General features: G+C 39.6%; 1 protein-coding gene across 1 annotated transcript in view; it reads right to left on the bottom strand.

The window, feature by feature from the left end:
- Positions 1-2,796: 2,796 nt before the first annotated feature.
- LOC140487251 (uncharacterized) overlaps positions 2,797-23,989 on the bottom strand; it is a 29,480-nt gene continuing 8,287 nt past the window's right edge. Inside the window, exons 3-8 of the mRNA XM_072586878.1 lie at positions 20,470-20,604; positions 13,120-13,294; positions 9,208-9,306; positions 8,768-8,859; positions 8,085-8,222; positions 2,797-5,140 (exon numbers count right to left, since the gene is read on the bottom strand). Coding sequence (XP_072442979.1) covers positions 4,799-5,140; positions 8,085-8,222; positions 8,768-8,859; positions 9,208-9,306; positions 13,120-13,294; positions 20,470-20,604 — 981 coding nt within the window. The 3' untranslated portion in view covers positions 2,797-4,798. The remainder of the gene's footprint in view (positions 5,141-8,084; positions 8,223-8,767; positions 8,860-9,207; positions 9,307-13,119; positions 13,295-20,469; positions 20,605-23,989) is intronic.

Genomic DNA, 23,989 nt, shown 5'->3' with positions numbered 1-23,989 from the left:
GAGGAGCAAGTGGACCAGCTGATAACAATGCCCAGAGAAAAAGACAATGGGAGTGCCAACAGAAATAGAGGACAGATAGAACAAAGAACATTACAGCGCAGTACAGGCCCATCAGCCCTCGATGTTGTGCTGACCTGTGGAACCAATCTGAAGCCCATTTAACCTACACTATTCCATTTTCATCCATATGTTTATCCAATGACCATTTAAATGCCCTTAAAGTTGGCGAGTCTACTACTGTTGCAGGCAGGGTATACCACATCCCTACTACTCTGAGTAAAGAAACTACCTCTGACATCTGTCCTATATCTGTCAGAGGATAGATAGATAGATACAGATACTGAATAGGTGTTAATTATAGTAAATAGGTCACCTCCACTAACAGCAAATCATGAAAACAAGAAACAGGGGGAGGGGCAAGAAGGGGCTCTGATCAAACTGAAGTTATTAAACTCATTATTGAGTCCTGAAGGCTGTACAGTATCTAAAAGGCAAAGGAGCTGCTGTTCCTCCAGCTTGTGTTGAGCTTCACTGGAGCACAGTAGCAGGCCTCAGACAGAAACGTTAGCATGAGAGCTAGATGGTGTATTGAAATGACAAGTATCTGGAAGGTTGTGTTCATTTTCATGTACTAAGCAGATGTGTCCTACAAAGCAGTCATCCAGTCTGCATTTGATCCTGCCAATGTAGAGAGGACCACCTTGTCAGCAGCGAATACAATAAACTAATTAAAAGAAGTATACATAAATTGTTGCTTCATCTGGAAAGAATATTTGGGGCCTTGAATGGTGAATAGACATGAGGGAAAAGGCAAAATGTTACACCTTATTCAATTCCATGGGAAGGTGCCATGTTGTCATGGATGGGGAGGGTAGTGTTGGAATTGATTAGAAGTCATGGAGGAAATAGTCATTGTCAAAAACTGATATGGGAGAGGAGAGGAAGATGTGTTTGGTTGTAGCATCTTCCTGGGATTGGCAGAAAGAGAAGAGATGATGCTTTGAATGCAGAGATTAGTGGGTTAGAAAGGGAGGACAAGCAGAACCGTATTGTTGTTCTGGAGGAAAGGAGAACAGGTGAGAGCAACCGTGTGGGAAATGGATCAGACATGGCCTTAGCTGAGGGCTCTGACAACCACTGTAGGGTCAGTCATTGGGTGGGATAATCTTTGGTTGAGGAAAAAGGAAGCCATATTGGAAGCACCCGTATGGTCAGAATAGATGCAATGAAGACAGTCAGAGAAAATGATGTTTTCCCTTTGTTGTTTCAACAGTTTATTTGATGTTAGGTCAGGATGTGCCAGCTATTGGTTCTACATAAAAAAATGATAATTTTATCCTTTCTTGCTCAAGATACAAATGGATGGGTGCACCTAAATCATTTGTCTTCAATATTAGCTCAGTTTATCTGTGTGATATGAAACTGCACCAATTTCATTTTCAGTGGATTTCCTACGCATAAATGTAACGAGATCAAAGAGTTAATTTGTTTTCAGGAGAAATTAGATTAAAACAAATTTATGCCCTCATTACAAAGCAGTTTGAATTAGAACTAAAATTGATTGCGATGCAATCTCCAGTGTAACTATACTCCTCTTGCAATTACAGGCATCAAATATATAGTTTCACCAAATGACTGATTCAATATGAAGGGAGCCGCTTCTCTGATACACTGGCCCTGATATTTATTTAATGTAGAAGGATAATCTCAATCCTCGTACGTGACATTACTACATAAATGATAATATCTGAAACTAATTTTTTTTAATATCAAGCATCATTAGCTGCAGCATCTTCCAATTTCTCTCAGTATTTTGGATCCAAAAATGGACAAAAATTAGGCATCATGCCTCAGGTGCAAATAAAAGGCACTTTTTAAAAAATTTCCCTGCTTGCTTCTTATTGAAAGCTAGTTGAAGGATGTGAAAATAAAATGCTGGTTTGAGGAGTGAATTGAGAATAGTGGTTTTGTCCCTTTAATAGGCTCATATTGTTATGAAAATGAGCAAGCTGCTTCAATAGCAAGATTAGAAAACATGTCATTTGCATGGATAATTCATTCTGTTGTGATGTATGCCTCTTCAGAAAACATGGTGCATCAAAATAAATTTTAATTTGGAAAATTATATGAAATTGTCCTATCTCATGATTACAGCAATTACTGCCTAGAGAATAAATCCAGCTCAGGTTAAATCAGAGCAAGCCATTAGCTGGGTTTTTCTAAACAGAAACTATTTATTATTAACAATTCATGAAACTGAAAACCACAATAACTGCCCACTCTGCCACTGGATATCTTATTCAAGCAGCAACTAACCTTAATCTTTCAAATATTCATGGACAGTAAATGTCTGATGGATTAGAAACCTGTGATTAACTCAATTTCATGTGAAACAAACTCACACCACTATAGGGCTGGATACAAACTCTTGACCTATAGGTTCACCCTGTCTCTATACAGAGTACACACTCTCTTCCCATTGAGTCTATTCTGGGAGTGTATGGCATGACTGGCCAATTGTGGATGATTTCAGAGTAAAGCGGTGATAAAATTCCAACAGTAATGTAGCATAGACATACAGATGACCAACACTTGCTTATTGACAGTTAAACACAGGTTTTTAATCCTTCAGTCATTTACTGTCCATAAATATCTGACTGATTAAGATCAGTCTCTGCTTGAACAAAACATCCAAAAACTGGTTAGGGAATGCTTTTTAAAGGCAGTAGATACACAGCATTCATTGAAAACAGCTGAATGCACTCATTGTTCACTCAGTCTGTGAGCTGTATTTATTTATCATTCAATGCATGACTTGTACATTTCGACCATGCTGTTCAGTGCCACTTTGTTCAGAGGTATACTGAAAGTCACTGTCAGTTCAACAGTAACCAGAATTCTGTTTACACAAAATTAAAGGAAGCAACTTCATAAGCAAATTAAATATGTTTAAAGAAAGTTATTGCACAACAAACATAAAATTGACATAACAACATAATTGTCAGTAATTATAAAACAAAAGCTGCACAGAATGAGAATTTCATATTTGTCTCATGAAATACCACATTGATAACCTAGAGGTGATATATAGAACAAGATTTTTAAAAATCGGTTTTGAAAACAAAATAGATTAAATCAGAACAACTTATTTGTGATACATGCTGAGTATCAACTATCTCCAAGTAACAATAGGCACTTACAGAACATAGAAAGGTCATAAAACAGAATTGAATCGGCATTATGAAATGTGTGGTTTAATATCAAAAAACTGTAAAGCAAATGTTTACTCAAAGACAACTGATTTTATAAAAATATCTGTTTTCACAAATTAACTATAAAGAATTCTAATGCAAATTTTGCCAGTGTTAAAATTAAACAAGTTTCAAGTTGCAGTGGCTAGAACTTTAAAGCTTAAGCTTCTAGATTTGAAACTCTTGTCTTCCTTACTCCACTATTAGTCCAAAGAAGTTGGAAGAAAGCAATCTAAGTGCAACAATCTAAAGTTTCATACTCTGGGCTAGCTGTTAGTCTTCAGCAAGAACAGAGTATGAAACTTTCAGCTACATAGCAAATCGCCAATATTTTTATAACATGGTTCAGTTGAGATGGATACAATTCACAATTAAATAGAATACAAGTATCAACAAAGTGTATTGTTGGCAGAGGATATGTGTTGACATAGTCAATAGTAGAAAAGGTGTGTTGCTGGAAAACCACAGTCGGTCAGGCAGCAGCAGGAGAGTCAATGTTCTGAGCAATCCTGCTCCTCTGATGTTGCCTGACTGGCTGTGCTTTTCCAGGACCACACTTTTTGACTCTGATCTCCGGCATCTGCAGTCCTCACTTTGTCATAGTCAATAGTATATTAATTCATGGTAATCTAGTAGTTCTGGAACTAGACTATCAACCTAGACATGAGCTGAAATGCCACCATGTAGGTTGTGAAATTGAATTCAATTACCCAGGGAAGTGACCTAAGAAGCTGCCAGATCATTATTTAAAAAAACACAACTGGTTCATTGATATCTCTCAGGGAGTGGAACCTGCAACCTCCACTCAGCCTGGCCTACATCTAACACCAGTTCTATTTTACTGCAGTTACTTTGGCTTTGGGAGATAGTATGAAACAGGGGATTCAAGTGCATGTTCTATAGTCTTCAGTTTTAGGAGTCTTATAGTGCGGTGGTAGTGTCTTAACCTCTAAGCCAGAAGGCCTGGCTTCAAGTTCCACCTGATCCAGATATGTGTCTTAACATCTCTGTGCAGGTTAATTAAGAGTATTTACATTCTTCTGTTTTTAGTATCTTGTGATTCAATGTTAATGTCCCTACCTCTGAGACAGGAGGCCTGGGTTCAAGTTCTACCTGTCCCAGATGTGTGTCACACCATGTCTAAACAGGTTAATTAAAATAAATATATTTCCAGTTTTAAATCTCCTTTGAAGTGGTGTATAAACATAACTAATTTGCTATTATCTATTTTAATGTCCACAATCAAATGTATCACAAACCCCTCAGAGCTCCTGTGGTACCTGGTGGTGTCCTTCCTGCCCTCCTGAGTCAGATAAACCTGGGTTCAAATCCCATCTGATCCAGAGGTGCATCATCATACATCTAAACAGGCTGATTACAAATATCTACTGCAATCTCCACAATGTGAATATTAATTCCCTTAGGAATCACAAGTGGTCATTAGATACCACGCTGTGTACATTCCAAGTACAATTTATTTTGAAATGTCTAAAAAAAACTAAATAATAAACTTTAACAGATTTTCTCATTCTGGCTGTTTACCTTGGTTAACTGAAATTCACAAACCCAGGGAGAAATTCTGATTTTTCCAGGTGCCCGCTTTCAAATTGACTCTGTGTCATTTCATATGCGTTGGTAGAAAGTTCTGATTCAATCAATGACGTGCCTTTGAGGTAGGGTTCTTTTTCCTGTTCTGGGTATCTGCCGTGCAGTGCAAGTCCATTCTCAGAATTCAGACTGTGAGGTTGTGAATGTTCATTGGATTGTAGTGATGACAAAGCTAACTGGCTTTCAGCTTTCTGCAGACAGTCGCTGTTAGCTCCTGTGCATCCATTGAAAAGTGGTGTGTTTCTGTTGCTTGGCGTATGCAGTAAGGAACTTACTCCTGACTGTAAACAAAAACACAATTAAAGCACCAAAACCTGTAGAAATACTAGACCTATAATTTCTTGTTTCCTTTCAGATACCCATTGCCTTTCTGTACTTTCTTTTGGCTGAGTTTAACCTTGTTTTTTTATCTTGGCTCAGATTTGGAGCTAGGAAATTTGAGACATTGAAGATATCTACAAAATATCTGTAGATCTGTCAGAGATATCTTAAAACCTCTTTCCTAATTGATACTTTGAGAAGATCTAAACAGGACACTCATGATATTCTTAGCAGTAATCTGATGATATTTTCTAACACAATGTATTATTACCCATTTGTTTAATGAATGTGGTAGATACTGAAGAAATATATATTCAACATACTACAAAAAGACTTGAATCCTTGGGTCACTTCTTCCCACGTAATCAGGTTTTTAAACAACCTCCCTCAGGTCCCCCAAACCCTCTGTCTATCAATTGCCTTGGACGCTTCATATATTGTACTTTCAGCTGTGGCTTATATGATAGTACTCCTGTCTCCGAAGCAGAAGGTTTTGTGTTCAAATCACAGTCCAGGACTTAAATGTGTAAATCATGATAGATGCTCTAATGCAGTATTGAGTGAGTGCTATATTATTGGAGGTAACAAATTTCAGATGCAATGGTAAACCTAGGCCCAGCCTGCCCTCTCAGATAGATGTGAAAGTTGGCATGGGACTACTTTGAAGAGAAACAGAGAAGTTATCAGCTACCCCTAGTGTCCAAAATGAGATGGTCACACCTCATCCATCACCTTCAACACTCATTCCCTCCACCACCAATGCACAGTGGCAACAGTGTGTACCATCTACAAGATGTACTGTAGCAATTCAACAAGGCTTCTTTGCAGCACTTTCTAAACCTATGATCTCTACCCCCTCAAAGGACAAGAGCAGCAGATGTTGGGAACACCACTATCTGCAAGTTCTCCTCCAGTTCACTCACTGTACTGACTTGGAACCATGTTGCTGATCCTTCACTGCAGATGAGTCAAAATCATGTAACTCCCTCTCTAATAGCATTCTGAGTATACCTACACATTATAGTATGCTTTGGTCTATAAGGCAGCTCAACACCTGGTTCACAGGGGTAATTACAAAGGGCGACAAATGTTGACCTTGCCAGTGACACCTATGTCCCTTTAAAGGAATAACACAAAACTGGTTGTTATAAAAATGCAATCCGTGGGAGTTTACAGCATAACAATTTGCTACAACAGTGACAACACTTGATTAACTATTAAACACATTGGAATACTCCTGGGCTGTGAAAAGTGTTTGATAAATACAAGGGGAGAATGGGACACTTGAGTCTGCTGGAGCCCAAGCAAATACTCACAGACTGAAGGGAGGACACAAAATGTGCATAAACATTCTGCTTCTGCAATTAACTTGCAAGGACTGCATCACAGACACAGAGGGCTTTAGCTCAAATATGATAGTGAACCTGGAGTGGAACTGAGCCAGGTTCAAGATGGTTGGGAGTTCTCAATTCTGATAGCAGGAAATCTAAGCATGGTTGTGGTGCCTGACACCTTGACAGAAGCTCTTTTCTGGACTAACACTGCCATCTTCAGGCAGTATCTGTAACAGTTCATCGGGAAAATACTCCTCCTCCCTGCTGAGGACAGGAATTGAACCTTTTGTGTAAGCAGACCTTTATGTCTGCCTTACTTTTGGGAGGATTCCTGGCATAACTATGCTCTGGTCAAACCCTTAATTACAGCAAAAATCTGCAAATGTCAGAAATCTGAATCAATCAAATAGCCTACGGTCTCTGGAGTGACAAGTGATCTTATTGAAATGTAAAAATGTTCAGAAAACGTGACAGAATAAGTGCTGTGAAGTTGTTTTCTCTGGCTGAACCAGTGGAACTAGTGTTTCATGGGATTAGAGTTTATCACAAAATATTGGAATGAGGAGAAATTTCTTCACTCAGTGTAATGTGAATTTTTGGAATTCTCAACCCAAATAGGTGGAGGTTCAGTTAATGCATAAAGTGCTATAGTCTTGCCAGACCATTTCATGAGAGAAAGGTGATTGGCAGTGGTTTAACTTGAGGGTCACCACACCTCAGGTGAGGGGAGAGGTGAGATGGACAATTCTTCATGGTAACCTCAACTTATGTGAGAATTGAGTTTAGATCAGAGTGGTGCTGGAAAAGCACAGCAGGTCAGGCAGCATCTGAGAAGCAGGAAAATTGACGTTTCAGGCAAAAGCCCTTCCTCAAGAATAGCTCCTCAGATGCTGCCTGACCTGCTGCACTTTTCCAGCACCACTCTGATCTAAACTCTGGTTTCCAGCATCCGCAGTCCTCACTTTTGCCCTTATGTGAGAATTGAACCCATGCTGTCGATGTGACTCTGCAACACAAACCAACTATCCAAGCTAACCAGCGCCTCCCCAACCCCCAAACCCCTCACTCCATTGATGAGTATATTTGACACTGAGATTGTTGTTTATCATCACTAAAAGAATCAACAAATATGGGATTAGGGCAGAAGATTAAGAGTAATGTTGAAGTTCAGTTATGATCTTAATGAACGCTAAAGCTGCCTTAATGGGCCATATGGCGTACTCTCATTCCTACTGCTAAGTTCTTAGAAGTTGTTGGACCCATTGAGCATGTCAGTTCACATCTATTGAGAGAAGAGATAAGTTGACATTTCAAAAGATTGACTGGGAGATTCCACACCTGAGACATTAACTTGTCAGCACAGTAGCTTACTGACCTGCTAAGTATTTCCAGCTTTTTTTTAAAAAATGCTGTTAATGTTTGCTTGCATTGTAATTATGTCAACAATCAAATAAAAATGCTTTATGCATATTTTTCACAGGTACTAAATTCAATGTTGAAATGTTTCCATATAATTATCCATTTTTCTACTAGTTCAGCCACAATTGGATTTACCATTATCTATTCTTACCTGTTGTGCTGAAGACATACTGTCCCCATTCTGATTTTTCTTCTTGATACGTGGCTTCCAATGACAGACCAGGCTGTCATTCTGAACACTGTAGTTCTTGTTCCCAATCAACCAATAGGTTTTCATTTTCCCCTTTCCCTGTCACAGAAGCAGATTCTAATTTATTGAAGGAAACTGCAAATAACAACCGATCTTGACCAAGGTCACTGCTGCTAAAACGGATTAAGTGAATGGAGTTTAGCTTTATCTGGGAGAGTCCTTGATTTTGGTAACACTGGGGGACAACTCTGGGCTCCAAGGTAAAATAAAGATGAGGAAAGGACTTTATCTTCCTCTTATGCGTAGTGTGATATATTCTCTGATTATCAGATGAAAACCAACTAAAGCTATGAGATGTCTCTCACTTGTGGAATCTGTCATCTTTTTTACTTTCACAGACTAATTACTCAGGTCAGTACATAATGAGTTGGTGTGCTCAGTGTACAGTGGGTCCTGTGTGAAATACACTGACCGTGAAATCGCACTGTGCTATTCTAAGTTATTTCTCCTCAGTCCTTTGAGAGTCGATGTGTGAAATGTGTTGTTGTTTCAGCATAGTTACATGACCAATAAAGGAACAATTGGAATTAGCATAATAACAAATGTGCAGATCTTGTCACTTAAAGTAGAGTAGGAGGTTTTACCTTAACCTCAGTTTCGCCTCGCAGTTCAATTTCATAAGCATCATCGTGCATCAAGGCAGCAAATGTAGCTGAACTAATGTGAATTTTCTGAGCTGCAGTAGAGGAAACATCACATTACATCAGATAAAATATCATAAACTCACGTCAACTACCCACAGTAGTTCATAGGACAAAAACAGACTGATGAAGATTAGTCTCAATGAGAGCTTTACTTGCGTTTGGAGAAATGTAGTAGAGGGTGGAGGTCAGTGGAATTGTGGAAGGTTTCCTTACATCTATTCTCCACATCAATGGAAGAAGGAGTCTAACTAAAAGATGTAAAGCTATTTGTTCCTGGAAACCGGACAGGGTTGGAGCCATAAGTCTGGTTTGGATAATACTACGATTAATGTAGCCCATGAGCAGTGTAATACAAGATTATTACAATAGTGATGACTTACGCAGACTGGTGGACTCCATACGAGATGCAGTATTGACTGTATCTCCAAATAGACAATAACGAGGCATCTTATATCCCACAACTCCAGCCACACAAGGACCTATAATACACAGAGATACTCACATCTCAACATCAATACTACTCATTCAGCAACCCTAGGGCCAGGCAGATCCTCTAAAGAAGCAATTCTTTCCTTTTCATATATCTGCCTTGAAATATTAAATCCTGTCTGAACTACTGAAACTGCAATGACACTGTTTAAGAAAAAAGCTTTCATCAAATGGTTATATTGTTAGTGAAAGTAATGCAGACCATTATACCAAAAACATACTGGAAATATCTAAATGTACTTCAAAAGAACTTATGTTTACAAAGGTAAAAGAATACTTATTTTGTAATATTCAGTTGTAGACAGAATTGTTCATAGTGATTTTACAACATAAAGACAGACAGCTGAACCAAATTGGTATTTGCAACACTGTAAAGTTAAAACTTTCAAAGCCTTCAAAATTGACCCCAATGGTTCCTACCAGACGTTTTTGAATAACCAATCCCAGACTCTGTGAATAATAAATTATTTACACCAATTTGTAGCTTAAATAAAAGACTTAGCAATTTATTAACAAAACAGTAACTTTAGCAGAGCAAAATTAGACAAGGTCATGGAGTCACAGAAGTAGACAGCAAGGAAACAGACCCTTCAGTCCAACTTATCCATGGCAACCAGATATCCTAAATTAATTTAGTCCCATTTGCCAGCAGTTGGCCCATATTCCTATAAATTCTTCCTATTCATATACCCATCCAGATGCCTTTTAAATATTGTAATTGTACCAGTCTCCACCACTTCCTCTGGCAGCTCATTCATACATGCACCACTCTCTGCGTGAAAAGGATGCCCCTTAGGTCTCTTTTAAATCTTTCCCCTCTAACTTTAAACTATGTCCTCTAGTTTTGGACTTCCCTATCCCGGGGAAAAGACCTTGTCTATTCACCCTATCAGGCACCCCTCATGATTCTATAAGCCTCTATAAGGCCATACATCTGCCTCCAATGCACCAGGGAAAATAACCCCAGCCTATTCAGTCTCTCCCAATAGCTCAAACATTCCAATCATGGCAACATCCTTGTAAATCTTTTCTGAACCCTTTCAACTTTCACACCATCCTTCCCATAGCAGGCTGACCAGAATTGCATGCTGTATTCCAATAGTGGCCTAACCAATGCCCCACTCAGTAGACCAATAAAGGCAAGCATACCAAATGCTTTCTTCACGATCCTATCTACTTACAATTCCACTTTCAAGGAACTATGAACCTGCACTCCAAGGTCTCTTTGATCAGCTACATTCCCCAGGATTTTACCATCAAGTGTATAAGTCCTGCCCTGATTTGCCTTTCCAAAATGCAGCACCTCACATTTATCTAAATTAAATTCCATCTGTGACTCCTCGGTCATCTAATTTATGCCTATGTTTAAATCTAATAACCTTTGTTTTTAGCCCCATTTACTCAAAAGACAGACAGACACAGTTAAGAGATAAATAACATAACACAACTGGCCAAATTACTTAAGTGGTTAAATCATGATGCATTGTTCCACAGGCATATATTTGTTTCTTGGTTTATTTTCCGAAGATGTCAATCAGGGCCACAGTTTCAGTTCCCTCAAAGGAAGTCAGTAGCACTTATAACTTAGTTTATTCTCTGAATTTTTAATAGCTGATTAAAGGAGGCTAAGCAGGGAGCTTTCAAGTCTCCATGTTGTAGTATCAACAACCAAACTCCTCACAAAAACACAGTCCAAAACCCAGTTCAAAACTCTGGCTTGTCCCTGTTAGACTGACCCTCTCCCCACATGGACCCAGTTACCATTCAACATCTACCACCTGCTTGAGCATAAAGTCTCTCCCAGACTTTCTGCAACCAATTCCTACACACTGACCTTGTTAGTGGCCAACATTTGCTATCTGTTTAAACATGGTTTCCCTGCTGTAGAAGCTTTTGGTCAAGAACCAACCTTCAAAAGTAGATCATAATTTATTTGTCCCTTTTTTAAAAATTTTAAACACAAGTTGATTCTCACAGTTCAAAAGTTATCTTTAGCTTACAGTTCTCAGTTCAAAGCTCCAAACTGGTAAAATAATAAAATAAAAATAATGAAACATTAGCAAGGATTCTATCAGTGAGGCTGTACTTACTCTGGAGCTTAATCTGATAGAGTCCAGATTGCAGAAGTAGCTATATAACTAACCGATATCTTGTATTCTGATGGTCATAGTTAATCCTCATTATATTAAAAATCCTATGTAGATTACTCAATCCTTGACTGCTACTGTCTTCTTGTTGTCACATTTTCCAACTCAATGGGACAACCTTCACTTAGTTCCATGTTTATCAGGAGCCAAACCATCTCCAACAATGGCATCTCTCCCATCTTCCCACTGTGACCTCCCACCTATTTATCACTTTTCCTCTTCCTCAGCCATAGTCTGCCAGTGAGCAATATGTCCTGTTTGGATGGGGTTAACCTTTACATGTACATCAATGACAATCAAGATGACCTCCACAACTACCAAAACCTCACTGCTTCTATTATCAGCCAGCATCCTGACATCTTATCCCAAATGATCTACAATTTCCTCCAAACAAATATTGCAAAGACCCAAAACAATGTTTCTGCCCTCAGCAAAACCTCCTGAGAAATAACTCCCTCCATACCTCTTTCCCGAAACACACCACACCCATCCCTTTCCAAGCCATTGTTTCAGGTTGAAATGCACTGTTGAAAAAATTCATTTGGGGCTGCGTAGATTGTCATTTCATGTCTTCACGATTAGAAACACCACTTATCTTCACATGCATCATCCACCTCTGCTCCACATCAGCCTTTCAGTAGCTGAATTCTTCACTTTCTTTCAAATGTAGCCGGATTCTCACCTAGAATTTCCAATTCTGGTCAAATTTATTATTGGAGCTTACATCTCAAGACCCCTCCTGTCTCTAACTCTCAGCAACTAATTTCCAACCAATGGAAAGTGAAAAGACATAATTACCCAACTGGAGAATTTTTTTTTGTTCGTTAAACACCCTTTTCTTCTCGCACTAGCAACATTTTTAAAGTAATAATTACAAGTTCAGAAAGAAAAAAAATGGGAAAAAAATTAATGCAATGATTTTTCTCATGGTTTGCTCATGGCACTGTTTTGGAGATTAATCTACAAATCCTGAAGATTCCTTGTCAGTCTTGGAGAATTGGGATGAGTTCTCCCCATATAAATCCCTATTCAGAAGAATGGAGAAGAAAGAAGTAGTGAAAAAATGGACCATAAACAGGCCAATGAGCAACGGACAAAGCAACAAGGAGAGTCATATATTTAATAAAAATTCCTGGTTGTACCCCATCCTCCAGCTGCCGGGTAAAAATCTATATTCAACTGGCCTCCTATGTCACAAGACAACAGTCACAAGTAAAAATCAAATTGGTTCCTGCAATCTCAGTGGCATGGAACATGCAATAATTTTCTTTGAAAAAAATAAAACAACGGATTTAGGCAACATATTTGGAGAGATAAGTAACCCTCCTTACAGAAAAATTGTTCTATTTATAATATATTAAATTTGATCTAAGGCTTTGAGGTTTACCATGGTTGATGGCAGTTATACTCAAACTGAAAGGTAATATTTGCTTTCAAATGATACCCTCCAGAACCCATACCACAATGAGCTGAAAAGTTACAATCTATCAAAATTATTAAATAAAGCCACAATCTACAAAGAATAATAGGAATAGACCCAAAGACACAATCTGAAGGAAACAACAAGATAGAGTCAAAGACGTGACTTTTAAGGTATTAGGAGGGGAATTGTCTGAAAAAAGACATCTTCTGGGATTACTTGTCAGATTTTCCAACCTGTGTGAATGCCAACCCGCAGTTGCAGTCTTTCTGTTGGCATGTGAGGAATTGGCACTTGTCTTACAGCTGCTACTAAATCCAGGGACATCTTTGCAATTTCATCAGCATGATTAGTTCCTTTCCGTTCAGGGAGGCCACTCACCACCATATATGCATCTCCAATGGTCTCCACCTTGATCAAGAAGAAAACAAAGTAAAAACAGGTTAGATTGTAAAATAAATTGACTTTTTAGCATGACACTGGAAAACAGTATTTGTGGCAATACTAATAGGAGAATACCAGGGCAGTTTAGGAAATACATACAATCAGATACCACAACAATTTGATTTTACATAACATTACATTAAAGATGTCAGACATTTCTTGATGGTAACAATCTTTTCTGAGACACAAGGTGATGATGATAAGTCCCACAGCAAAGACATGACACATGGAGCAGACTGACAGATCTCATGTTGTAATTAGACCGTTCTGAATTGTCAAAGCAGCAATTTTTCATGGGAGACATTAAATCGTGGCCATTGGTAGCATCTCAAATATATGCTAATAATCCTATAGCATTATATCAAAGAAGAGCAACAATAGGTCCCTCTGTGCCTTCAACCAACACCACTAAAACACAACTCTTTTGTACATGTTTGCTACATGTAAGTTAACTTTAGAAGTGTGATGAAGGGTCAATAGTATATAATTGCTATAGAATGTTACCCTCCAGAAGCCATATTGCAATAAACTGAAGCTATTAAAGTTACAATCTATCAAATATAATTTGGGATTTGGAATTTAAAAAGAGGCAGATGGATGTGAGTCAGTTTTGCGAAAGTATTTTTTAGCAGATCAGAAATGTTTTTAAACAGTGACCTAAGTGCATTAATTCCAATAAAGTGTGTAACTGCAGTCAAGTGCTTGGCAGTCCTCTTTAGTGTTAATTGTTGGAATATTCATACTGCTGAGTTTACAACAGATCAGAAAGCCATCAGGATTAGCTTTGAGTTCAGTTCAGAAGTGATACAGTTTCTTCTAGCAGAAGAATCGAGTCTTTAGTTTGTGGAACTAGTCAACCTAGCTGAGGCTAGATATCTTCAAGTTCTTAGAACTGAATAGGATTATGAAAGGTTCATGACAGCTGACACAGAAAAGTCATAGAACTGTCTCTGCAATCCAAGGAGAATAAACTAAGAGGAGTCAGTTAAGCAAAAACTTAAGGGTTGAGATAGGAAAGACATTTCTTTGGATTGAGTAGCTGTTAAAAGGATAGTGTTGGGGAACAGGTTGTTTTGCTGTTTCTATTAATATTTTTCCAACTCATTTATGGGATGTGGGCATTGTTGGCTGGATCAGCGTTTGTTGCTATTCCTAATTTCCCTGAAGGTGGTGATGAGCTGCTTTCTTGAAATGTTTTGGTCCTGCGGTGGTATTTAGAAGGGAGCTCTGAGACTTTGACTGAGAAGGTCATGATTGTTTGTTCGGATGTTTTCATCCTCTTCTGTTTTATGTTTTGTTGTTAAAGAAGATTTGGAGCCTCAGTGGCTAACGACCATGATAACCAACAGCAACAAAACCGTTCTGTCAAACGAGGTATCGTTCTGAATCGGACTTCATCGGTATAATTGGAATCACACTAGACTTGAAAAGGTACGCCATTCGGTGTTATAGATCACCTTAGATAATTTGGAATGACTCAATTAAGAGTCTTTTTATTTTTCTTCTTTTAAACACAGGAAGTAACTTGAGCCACTGCACTGAGGTTTAATCAAAAAATGGACACATAGCCAAAAGAGGCAATATTAGGAAAGGTGATCAAAGGCTTGGTGAAATAATTGGATTTTAATTGTTTTTTTCAAGATAGAAATGGAGAAGCATATAAGTTTGGGAGTGAAATTGAAGGTTTATCTTTCAGATAGCTTGAAGTGCAGCTACCTAATGACGGGGAGAAGGGATGATTTATGAATATGAAACCAGCTTCAGACGAAGAGATTTTTGGGAGCAGTACTGTAAGACAGGTGGTTGTAGAGATCAGGAGCGATGCTGTTGCAACACATCTTTGAACGTCATAACAAGCCTAGGTTCAGGTTCCAACAGTGGGGTGTTGTAACACAACTGAACAGATCGATTAAAAATATCTATACAGATCAGGAGGGACAAGGCCATAGAATTTGTGGACTAGAAAGGATACAAATTTGTAAATTGGAGGACCATAGCTATTTTACATTGTGAAAGCAGGCATTATGTAGAATAGGACATGACAGAAAAGTTCTAGATTAGAAGATGTTTACAGAGGATAGGAGGATAACCATGAGGCCATTGAAAATATCAAGTCCAAAAGTGACTTTGGCAAAGATATAAAATATTTCCATGGAAATAGATTAAAGATGTAGCACTTAAGCAAGTAATAAGGAAATAGAAATAAGATGATATGTGGTATACATTGATGACGGGCTTTATTAGAGAGCATCAATATGCTTCTGCATTTAGAAAGGGTTGTGGATATTGATACAGAAAGAAGATGACCTTAATGTTATGTCATAAGGACTTTCTGAGGTTTATAACTAATAGACAGAGGTTGGAACCAAAAAGGAATGGTTTTGTGAATGCAACTCAAATTCATATTGAACATCAATTTATATCTACATAGCATCTTTAACAAAGAAAGATTCCAGGGCTTTTCACAATAGCAGTATAAAACAAACCATGACACTGAACATGTAAGATTCAGTTAAATGATCAAAATCTTGATCAGAGAAATTTGTTTAACGAGTGCCTAAAATGTTGACAGCAGAGAATCAGTGAGACATAGGAAGTGAATACTAAAGCCTAGGCAATTGAAGACAAGGCCACCAAAGGTGGAGTGATTGTAACTGGAAAAAGACAATACACCAATCTGACCTCATACTGTTCCTTGATTACACAGCAATGAGAAGGGAGCAAAGGCAGATCTTGTCAACTGAATATTACAAACAGCAGTTCATGTTCAAAGGAAGTGAATCTATTGAAATTGTTTTTTTTTGTTTAAAGACCACTTGTGAATTTTTCAAATGGTCTATTGTTGATTATTTTAAGATTCACCCAACAAGAATTTAAATTAATAAAGCTCACTTGACATTTCAGAGGAATAATGCCATGAGGAGTAATTTTGACACTATTGACATTAAGTAGATATTTAGACATGTGACTAATAGCTTTCCCAAAGAGGTCAATTGTAGGGAGGGTTTAAGAAGTGAAAGATGCAACAAGGTTTAGGAAGAAAATGTCAGAACATTATGCCTTAGGGAGTTGTAGGTGCTGGATTATGGGGCTGCAGTAGGTCACAGAGATTGGGAGGAACAAAGGCATGGAAGGATTTGAACACAAGAGAGAGAATTTTTAAATGTGAGCAGAGCTGGTCTGGAAACCAATATAGGTTAGCATTCACAGAACAGTGGATGAAAAGGACATTGCAAGTCAAGAAATGCATAATAGTTTTGGAACTGTAATGCACAGAAAATGAAAGGTAGTTTGTTGGCTAGGAAAGTAATGAAATAATGCCAATAATAAAAAAAACTTCCAGTAGAGGAGGAGAAACATCTGGCTAGAGTAGAGAGGGAGAAAATTGTCCCACTGGTGAAAGGATCAGATTTAAGAAAATGTCTATATTTGAGGAGGCAGTGCTGGATGTCTTGAAATGCATGAAAGTGGATAACTCACAAGGATCAGGTGTACCCTAGAACTCTATGGGAAGCTAGGGAAGTGATTACTGGGCCCCTAGTTGAGATAAAGTGTTGCTGGAAAAACGCAGCAGGTCAGGCAGCATCCAAGGAGCAGGAGAATCGACATTTTGGGCATGAGCCCTTCTTCAGGGATGAGGAAAGTGTGTCCAGCAGGCTAAGATAAAAGGTAGGGAGGAGGGATTTGGGGGAGGGGCGTTGGAAATGCGATAGGTGGAAGGAGGTTAAGGTGAGGGTGATAGGCCAGAGTGGGGGTGGGGGTGGAGAGGTCAGGAAGAAGATTGCAGGTTAGGAAGGTGGTGCTGAGTTCGAGGGTTGGGACTGAGACAATGTGGGGGGAGGGGAAATGAGGAAACTGGAGAAATCTGAGTTCATCCCTTGTGGTTGGAGGGTTCCTAGGCGGAAGATTAGGCGCTCTTCCTCCAGCCTCCAGCCATCTATCGCATTTCCAACACCCATCCCCCAAGTCCCTCCTCCCTACCTTTTATCTTAGCCTACTGGACACACTTTCCTCATTCCTGAAGAAGGGCTCATGCCCGAAACTCCTGCTCCTTGGATGCTGCCTGACCTGCTGCGTTTTTCCAGCAACACATTTTCAGCTCTAATCTCCAGCATCTGCAGTCCTCACTTTCTCCCCTAGCTGAGATACTTGTATCATCGATAGTCACAGGTGAGGTGCTGGAAGACTGAAAGTTGGTTAACGTGGTGCCATTATTTAAGAGAAGTGGTCAGGAAAAGTCAGGAAACTATAGACCAGTGAGCCTGACATCGGTAGTGGACAAGTTGTTGGAGGGAATCCTGACAGACAGGATGTACATGTATTTAGAAAGGCAAGGACTGATTAGGGATAGTCAGCATGGCTTTATGCAGAGAAAATTATGTCTCACAAACTTGATTGAGTTTTTTGAAGAAGTAACAAAGAGGATTGATGAGGGCAGAGCAGTAGATGTGATCGATATGGACTTCAGTAAGGCATTCGACTAGGTTCCCCACGAGAGACAGATTAGCAAAGTTAGATCTCATGGAATAGAGGGAGAACTAGCCATTTGGATACAGAATTGGCTCAAAGGTAGAAGACAGAGGGTGGTAGTGGAGAGCTGCTTTTCAAACTGGAGGCCTGTGACCAGTGGTGTGTCACAAGGATTGGTGCTGGGTCCACTACTTTTCATCATTTATATAAATGATTTGGATGTGAGCGTAGGAGCTATAGTTAGTAGGTTTGCAGGTGACACCAAAATTGGAGGTCTAGTGGACAGCGAAGAAGGATACCTCAGATTAAAACTGGATCTGGACCAGATGGGGCAATGGGCTGACGAGTGGCAGATGGAGTTTAAATCAGATAAATGTGAGGTGCTGCATTTTGGAAAAGCAAATCTTAGCAGGACTTATTCACTTAATGGTAAGATCCTAGGGAGTGTTGCTGAACAAAGAGACCTTGGCGTGCAGGTTCATAGTTCCTTGAAAGTAGAGTCACAGGTACATAGGCTAGTAAAGAAGGCAGTTGGTATGCTTTCCTTTATTGGTCAGAGCATTGAGTACCGGAATTGGGATGTCATGTTGTAGCTGTACAGGACATTGGTTAGGCCTCTGTTGGAATATTGCATACAATTCTAGTCTCCTTCCTATTGGAAGGATGTTGTGAAACTTGAAAGGGTTCAGAAAAGATTTACAAGAATGTTGCCAGGGTTGGAGAATATAGGGAGAGGCTAAATAGGTTGGGGCTATTTTCCCTGGAGTGCTGGAGGCTGAGGGGTGACCTTATAGAGGTTTATGAAATCATGAGGGACATGGATAGGATAAATAGACAAGGTCTTTTCCCAGGGGTCAGGAAGTCCGGAACTAGAGGGCATAGGTTCAGGGTGATAGGTGAAAGATATAAAAGGGATTGAAGGGGCAAGTTTTTCTCGCAGAGGGTGGTACTTGCATGGAATGAACTGCCAGAGAAAGTGGTGGAGACTGGTAGAATTACAATATTTAAAAGGCATCTGGATTGGTATATAAATAGGAAGGGTTTAGAGACCAAGTACTGGCAAATGGGACTAGATTAGGTTGGGATAACTGGTCAGCATAGACAAGTTGGACCAAAGGGTCTATTTCTGTACTGTACATCTCTACGACTCTATAATTGTCAAAAGAGGCAGTAAGTGACCTGAGGAACCTTTCACCCAGCCTATGGTTCGGTAGTGAGTGCACTGCTAAGAATGTAGTGGAGGCAGGTTTCAAACAGGAATTGAGTTGAATTGTAGTTTGAAAATGAAGAATTTGAATAGCAATAAAGGTGTAGAACCATGTGAATTACTCCTTCAAAGGACCAGCACAGACACAATGAGCTAAATGGTCTCCCCCTGTACTGTAAATTTCAGTGATGCTGTTGGCCCTGACTAAAGGCCTGGTCTGTACTGACCCAAAAATATATTTGACCATTTTAGTCTACGGTCATGTGACGAACATGATGAATTACAACAAAGATTGTCATACAACCACCCAAGTATCATGTGGAATCATACAGTTCAAAAGAGGCCATTCGGTCCATTATGTCTGCACCAACCCTCCAAAACATATCCCCATCCAACCCACATTCTATCCTTGTCTTCCCATTTTTTCTCTGGCTGATGCATCTATCTTGCACAGCCCAGGAAACTGTGGAGATTTTTTTTGTATGGCCAATTCACCTTTGGACTGTGGGAGGAAACCAGAGCACCCAGAGGAAACCCACACAGACACGGGGAGAACATGCAAACTTCACAGACAGTTGTGCAAGGCTGGAATCAAACCCATGTCCAGGCACTGTGAGCAGCACTGCTAACCATTACTTCCTACACCCTTTCAAGTTTCATGTGCTGGGCCCCTAACCTTGAATGTACGATAGTCAAATGCTTATCCAAGGGTTGTGAGGTTTCACCCTCCCAGGATATTCGGATAACGAAAAGAGCTGCTTATCTGATAGATCCTCACCTACACAGAAAGGTGAACTCAGTATGTCATTTTTAAAATATAATAACCTGAATTAGTTGTTACAAAGCTTGCGTTCAGATATATTTTCATTCCCTTAAAATTCTTCATCATATCTATCGGACATTGAGAGTTGGGGTTAGAAAGAAAAACTGGATATAATGTATCAGATTAGGCCCTATCTCTATTATGTGAAGATGCAGGACTTCGGTTAACATGGGCAGCACGGTGGCATAGTGGCACAGTGGTTAGCACTGCTGCCTCACAGCGCCAGAGACCCGGGGTTCAATTCCCGCCTCAGACGACTGACTGTTTGGAGTTTGCACATTCTCCCCGTGACTGCGTGGGATTCCTCCAGGTGCTCCAGTTTCCTCCCACAGTCCAAAGATGTGCAGGTTAGGTGAATTGGCTATGCTAAATTGCCCATAGTGTTAGGTAAGGAGTAAATGTAGGGGTATGGGTGGGTTGCACTTCGGCGGGTTGGTGTGGACTTGTTGGGCCGAAGGGCCTGTTTCCACACTGTAATGTAATCCAATCTAAACATTAGGCGCAGGTTAGTTAGTCGGCCCCATGCACTGAGCTTGTGCCTCATGGAGGCCTATGAGAGATGTTGTACAAGCAATCTCTGGTCTGAACTGTTTTAACGTTAGTGATTCTCTTATTCATTACTGGCACTTATTGAATTCGTACCTTGTATACGTCGTAGGATTCAATCCTGGTATCAAAACACATGTACAAATTGTTCAACATCTCCACCACCTGCAGAGGCGTACACGAGGCAGCGATGGTGGTGAATCCTACAATGTCCGAGAAATAAATTGTCACCTGCCAACAAAATGTAAACGTGTACAGACGCTAAATTAAGAAGCTTGTATTGTTCCTCCAGTTCAAAGTTGCATACACTTCGCGAAACAATGGTCCTGAATTTGGCCTGAACATTGATAACACGTCGGTCTCCACATTCACAGTGAGAAGTAGGAGGCTGCAGTTTTCTGCAGGCCTACAATAGCGGCTACCATTGGATTATTAATGTACCCTACAGCTGGGTTTCTTTTGATTCAGTAACTTGATGATATAAGCATTCTGACATGTAATCCAGAGATTTTAAACCAAATGCATAAACTTCCCCAGATCAGTAACCCAACAGTTCCTTTCAAGGTCAATATCATAGAATCTATGTAAAGATAGTGGTCATTCGGTTCATTGTGCCTTTATTGGCTCTTTGACAGAGCCATTTCAAATCTTAACTATTCACTCCATTACCCTTTTCGCCAGTTCGCTTAACCAGCTCTCGTCCATGCACCTTCCAAGTGTATGAGTATCTCTTGATATTCTCGATATCCTTCATACTTTTGAACATCTCTTTCAAATTCCCCAACAGCCTCTGTTCTAAGGAAAACCGTGCTTGCTGTTCCAATTTTCCTTTGTCTGAGATCCCTTCATCCGCGGTACCACACCAGTAAATCTCAGCATTCCCCAGCCCCTCTCAAGGTTTTAATACCCTTTCTGGAAGTTACGCGCTTAGAATTGCACACAACACTCTGACTTTCGCTTAACACGAGATTTAGAACGTTTTACCATATAGCACTCAAATAAATGCGAAATACTGCAACACTGGGAATGCTGCAGGAACTCGGCAGGACTGGCAGCGTCTGTGGAGAGAGAAAGAGTAAACGTTTCGAGACCAATCTGTCTCTTCAGAACCTGTGTTCTTCCTCTGAGTGTTAAACTAAGGTTCCAAATTTCCATCACTGTACCTGACATCACTTTCAATAAGCTGAAAAGAACGGCTTCATTATTGCAGTGCAATGAGGGTTGCTTTCATTTCCGACTGGACTCCCAGTGTTACCTCGTCCATGATGCAGTTTAGATCTGACACCACAAAGTACAAATGGATAGAAATTGAGGCTTCAAGGATTTGCACTTAGATGTCACCAGTTGAGCTGGAACACAGCCCCTTTCATATTGTTACGGAATTGTGGTGGGGGTGGGGGGGGGGGGGTGGGGAGTGGGATATTTTTCGTGCTGTACCTGAAATACAATGAGGTGCAGATATTGCTGGCAGCTGCGTGCAAACAGAAAATGCAAGCTTGTTGAGTCTCTCAGAACTCTTCTAACCACCGCAGATATCGTGTATTCCCAACGTAGGAAACTGGGCAATCAATTTGTTTTTGGACTGCATCCGGATAGCTGCTTATTTATCATCCCCCATTCTCTACATTTTCCTTAAGAACCAAGATGGGTAATTGACTAATTATGTGTAATTATTTGCAAACAATGATGCCCTTGGGCAGCTTTCAGATGCAAATAAACCCACCCGGCTTGCCAAACCTGACAGTCATTTTGCTGCCTTGAAAAAGTGGTTTGGGCCTGCAACTCGAAACATCTTTTGAAGCTCACTCTGCATAATTCCTGCTCTCTTTAAAACTGAGCTTTGTTATTCGACTGTATTCGACTGTATTCGAGAACTGGTACTTGTCCCAATGAATCATGTTTTATTCTGCAATGTCCGGTAGGAATTTTCTAATACCGATTTAATTATTTTTTTAAAAATACAAAGTATTTTAGAAAATCATGCACTATAAGTCAGAAACGTTTAGGTGTACTTTGTTGCAAAGGCACAAGGTTTTTGGGTGGAACTGCGTGTGGGGGTATTGCCTCAATATTATCAACACTGAATTAAATGATATTTAAGATGTTGCACTCACTGGAAACCTCTTCAGAAGGATACAGAAATGAAAGCATAACTCAACTTGAAACATAACCATAGCATGCATCAAAGTTCCTGAAATGTCCCCTACAAAGGATTCAGACAGTCGGATCAAATTCAAGTTCTACATAATTCTCCTACTGTTGGTTTAGCCAATGCCAAAAAGTTTAAAATGATATGGTAAGAGCAGTTATACTGCAGTCGAATTCAATGGCTAATGTCGTCATATCCTTCCTAAGATGTAAAGCCCCAAACTGGATACATAGTCTTGTGGAGGCCAAACTAGTGTTTTATAAAGGTTCGTCATGACGTTCTTGGTTTACAATTGCTGTAAAAATGCTAATTTTGTTGAAGTCATCTTCACTCATCAGAATAATCTGCAAAAAATGCCGAAGGAAAGGGAAAATAACATTTGTTGTGTCAGAGAAGACGGTGCTTGATGGTTGACTAGTGGACTCTGAATGAGGAATGCATTAGTTAATGATGACTGATAGGTAACTGCTTTAAAAAAAATTAAACCAGGCAGATTGATTCTGATTAAATGAACCGGAGAATGGCTGTCACTTTCTTTTATATATTATTTAATGGAAAGCAGGCATTGTTGGCATTTTCTGCCCATCCTTAATTGCCCTTGAACTGCTAACTGGGCCGTTTCAGAGGACTGTTACAAGTCAACCACACTGTGGATCCACAGTCACATGAAGACCAGACAAAGCAGATTTGCTTCCCATTGTTGAACCACATGGTATTTTATGACAATGATTCCACAGATGCTGTTAGACTACCTTTAAATTTCAGATTTCATTAAATTCAAATTTCACAGTTGCCATGCTGGAATTTGAATCCATATCCCCAGAATATTAAATAAAAATAGGAAGTGCTGAAGAAATTCAGCCAGTCTGACCGCATCTGCGGAGAGACAAAACAGAGGTAACACTACCAGTAGAATGACCCTTCATTAGACCTTCCCCAGAATATTAACCTGGATCTCTGGATTACTAGCGAAGTGATATACCACAATGTCACTGCCTCCCTCTAATTTGTTGAGTTGAAACAGGCATGTTATTTTCACCTGATAAGAAGGTGAAATTATTAATATTTGTAGCTTCCACTACATGCAAGTGCACCACACTGCAAGCCAGACTGACAATGTCATATATTTGTTGTTGGTGTAATTCGTCACACACTAGGGTTTGCCCAGTCGTGGAGTCACATCTAATGTTGAACACTGTTTTCTGAGTTTTGCAAGCATGGGCTAGTTGTGTGCAATTAGAACTTTGCTTGTTGTGAACAACCAAAGGGATATGCTGTTTGATATGATCCAGCGTATTTGGGACTGACGGCTTACATACCAAGCATTGCACCAGCACTGAAGTGTATATACTACATTACTCATTTGTATATTATGTGAACATCTCTTTAGCTTGATGCCAGCATTCAGTTAATGGTGAACATCACTCATGCAACTACTGCTTAGAAACAGTGTGGAACAGCTAACAT

This window comes from Chiloscyllium punctatum, chromosome 16 (assembly GCF_047496795.1).
Source record: "Chiloscyllium punctatum isolate Juve2018m chromosome 16, sChiPun1.3, whole genome shotgun sequence".
Lineage (NCBI taxonomy): Eukaryota > Metazoa > Chordata > Chondrichthyes > Orectolobiformes > Hemiscylliidae > Chiloscyllium > Chiloscyllium punctatum.
This window is presented reverse-complemented; position numbering and strand designations above follow the sequence as displayed.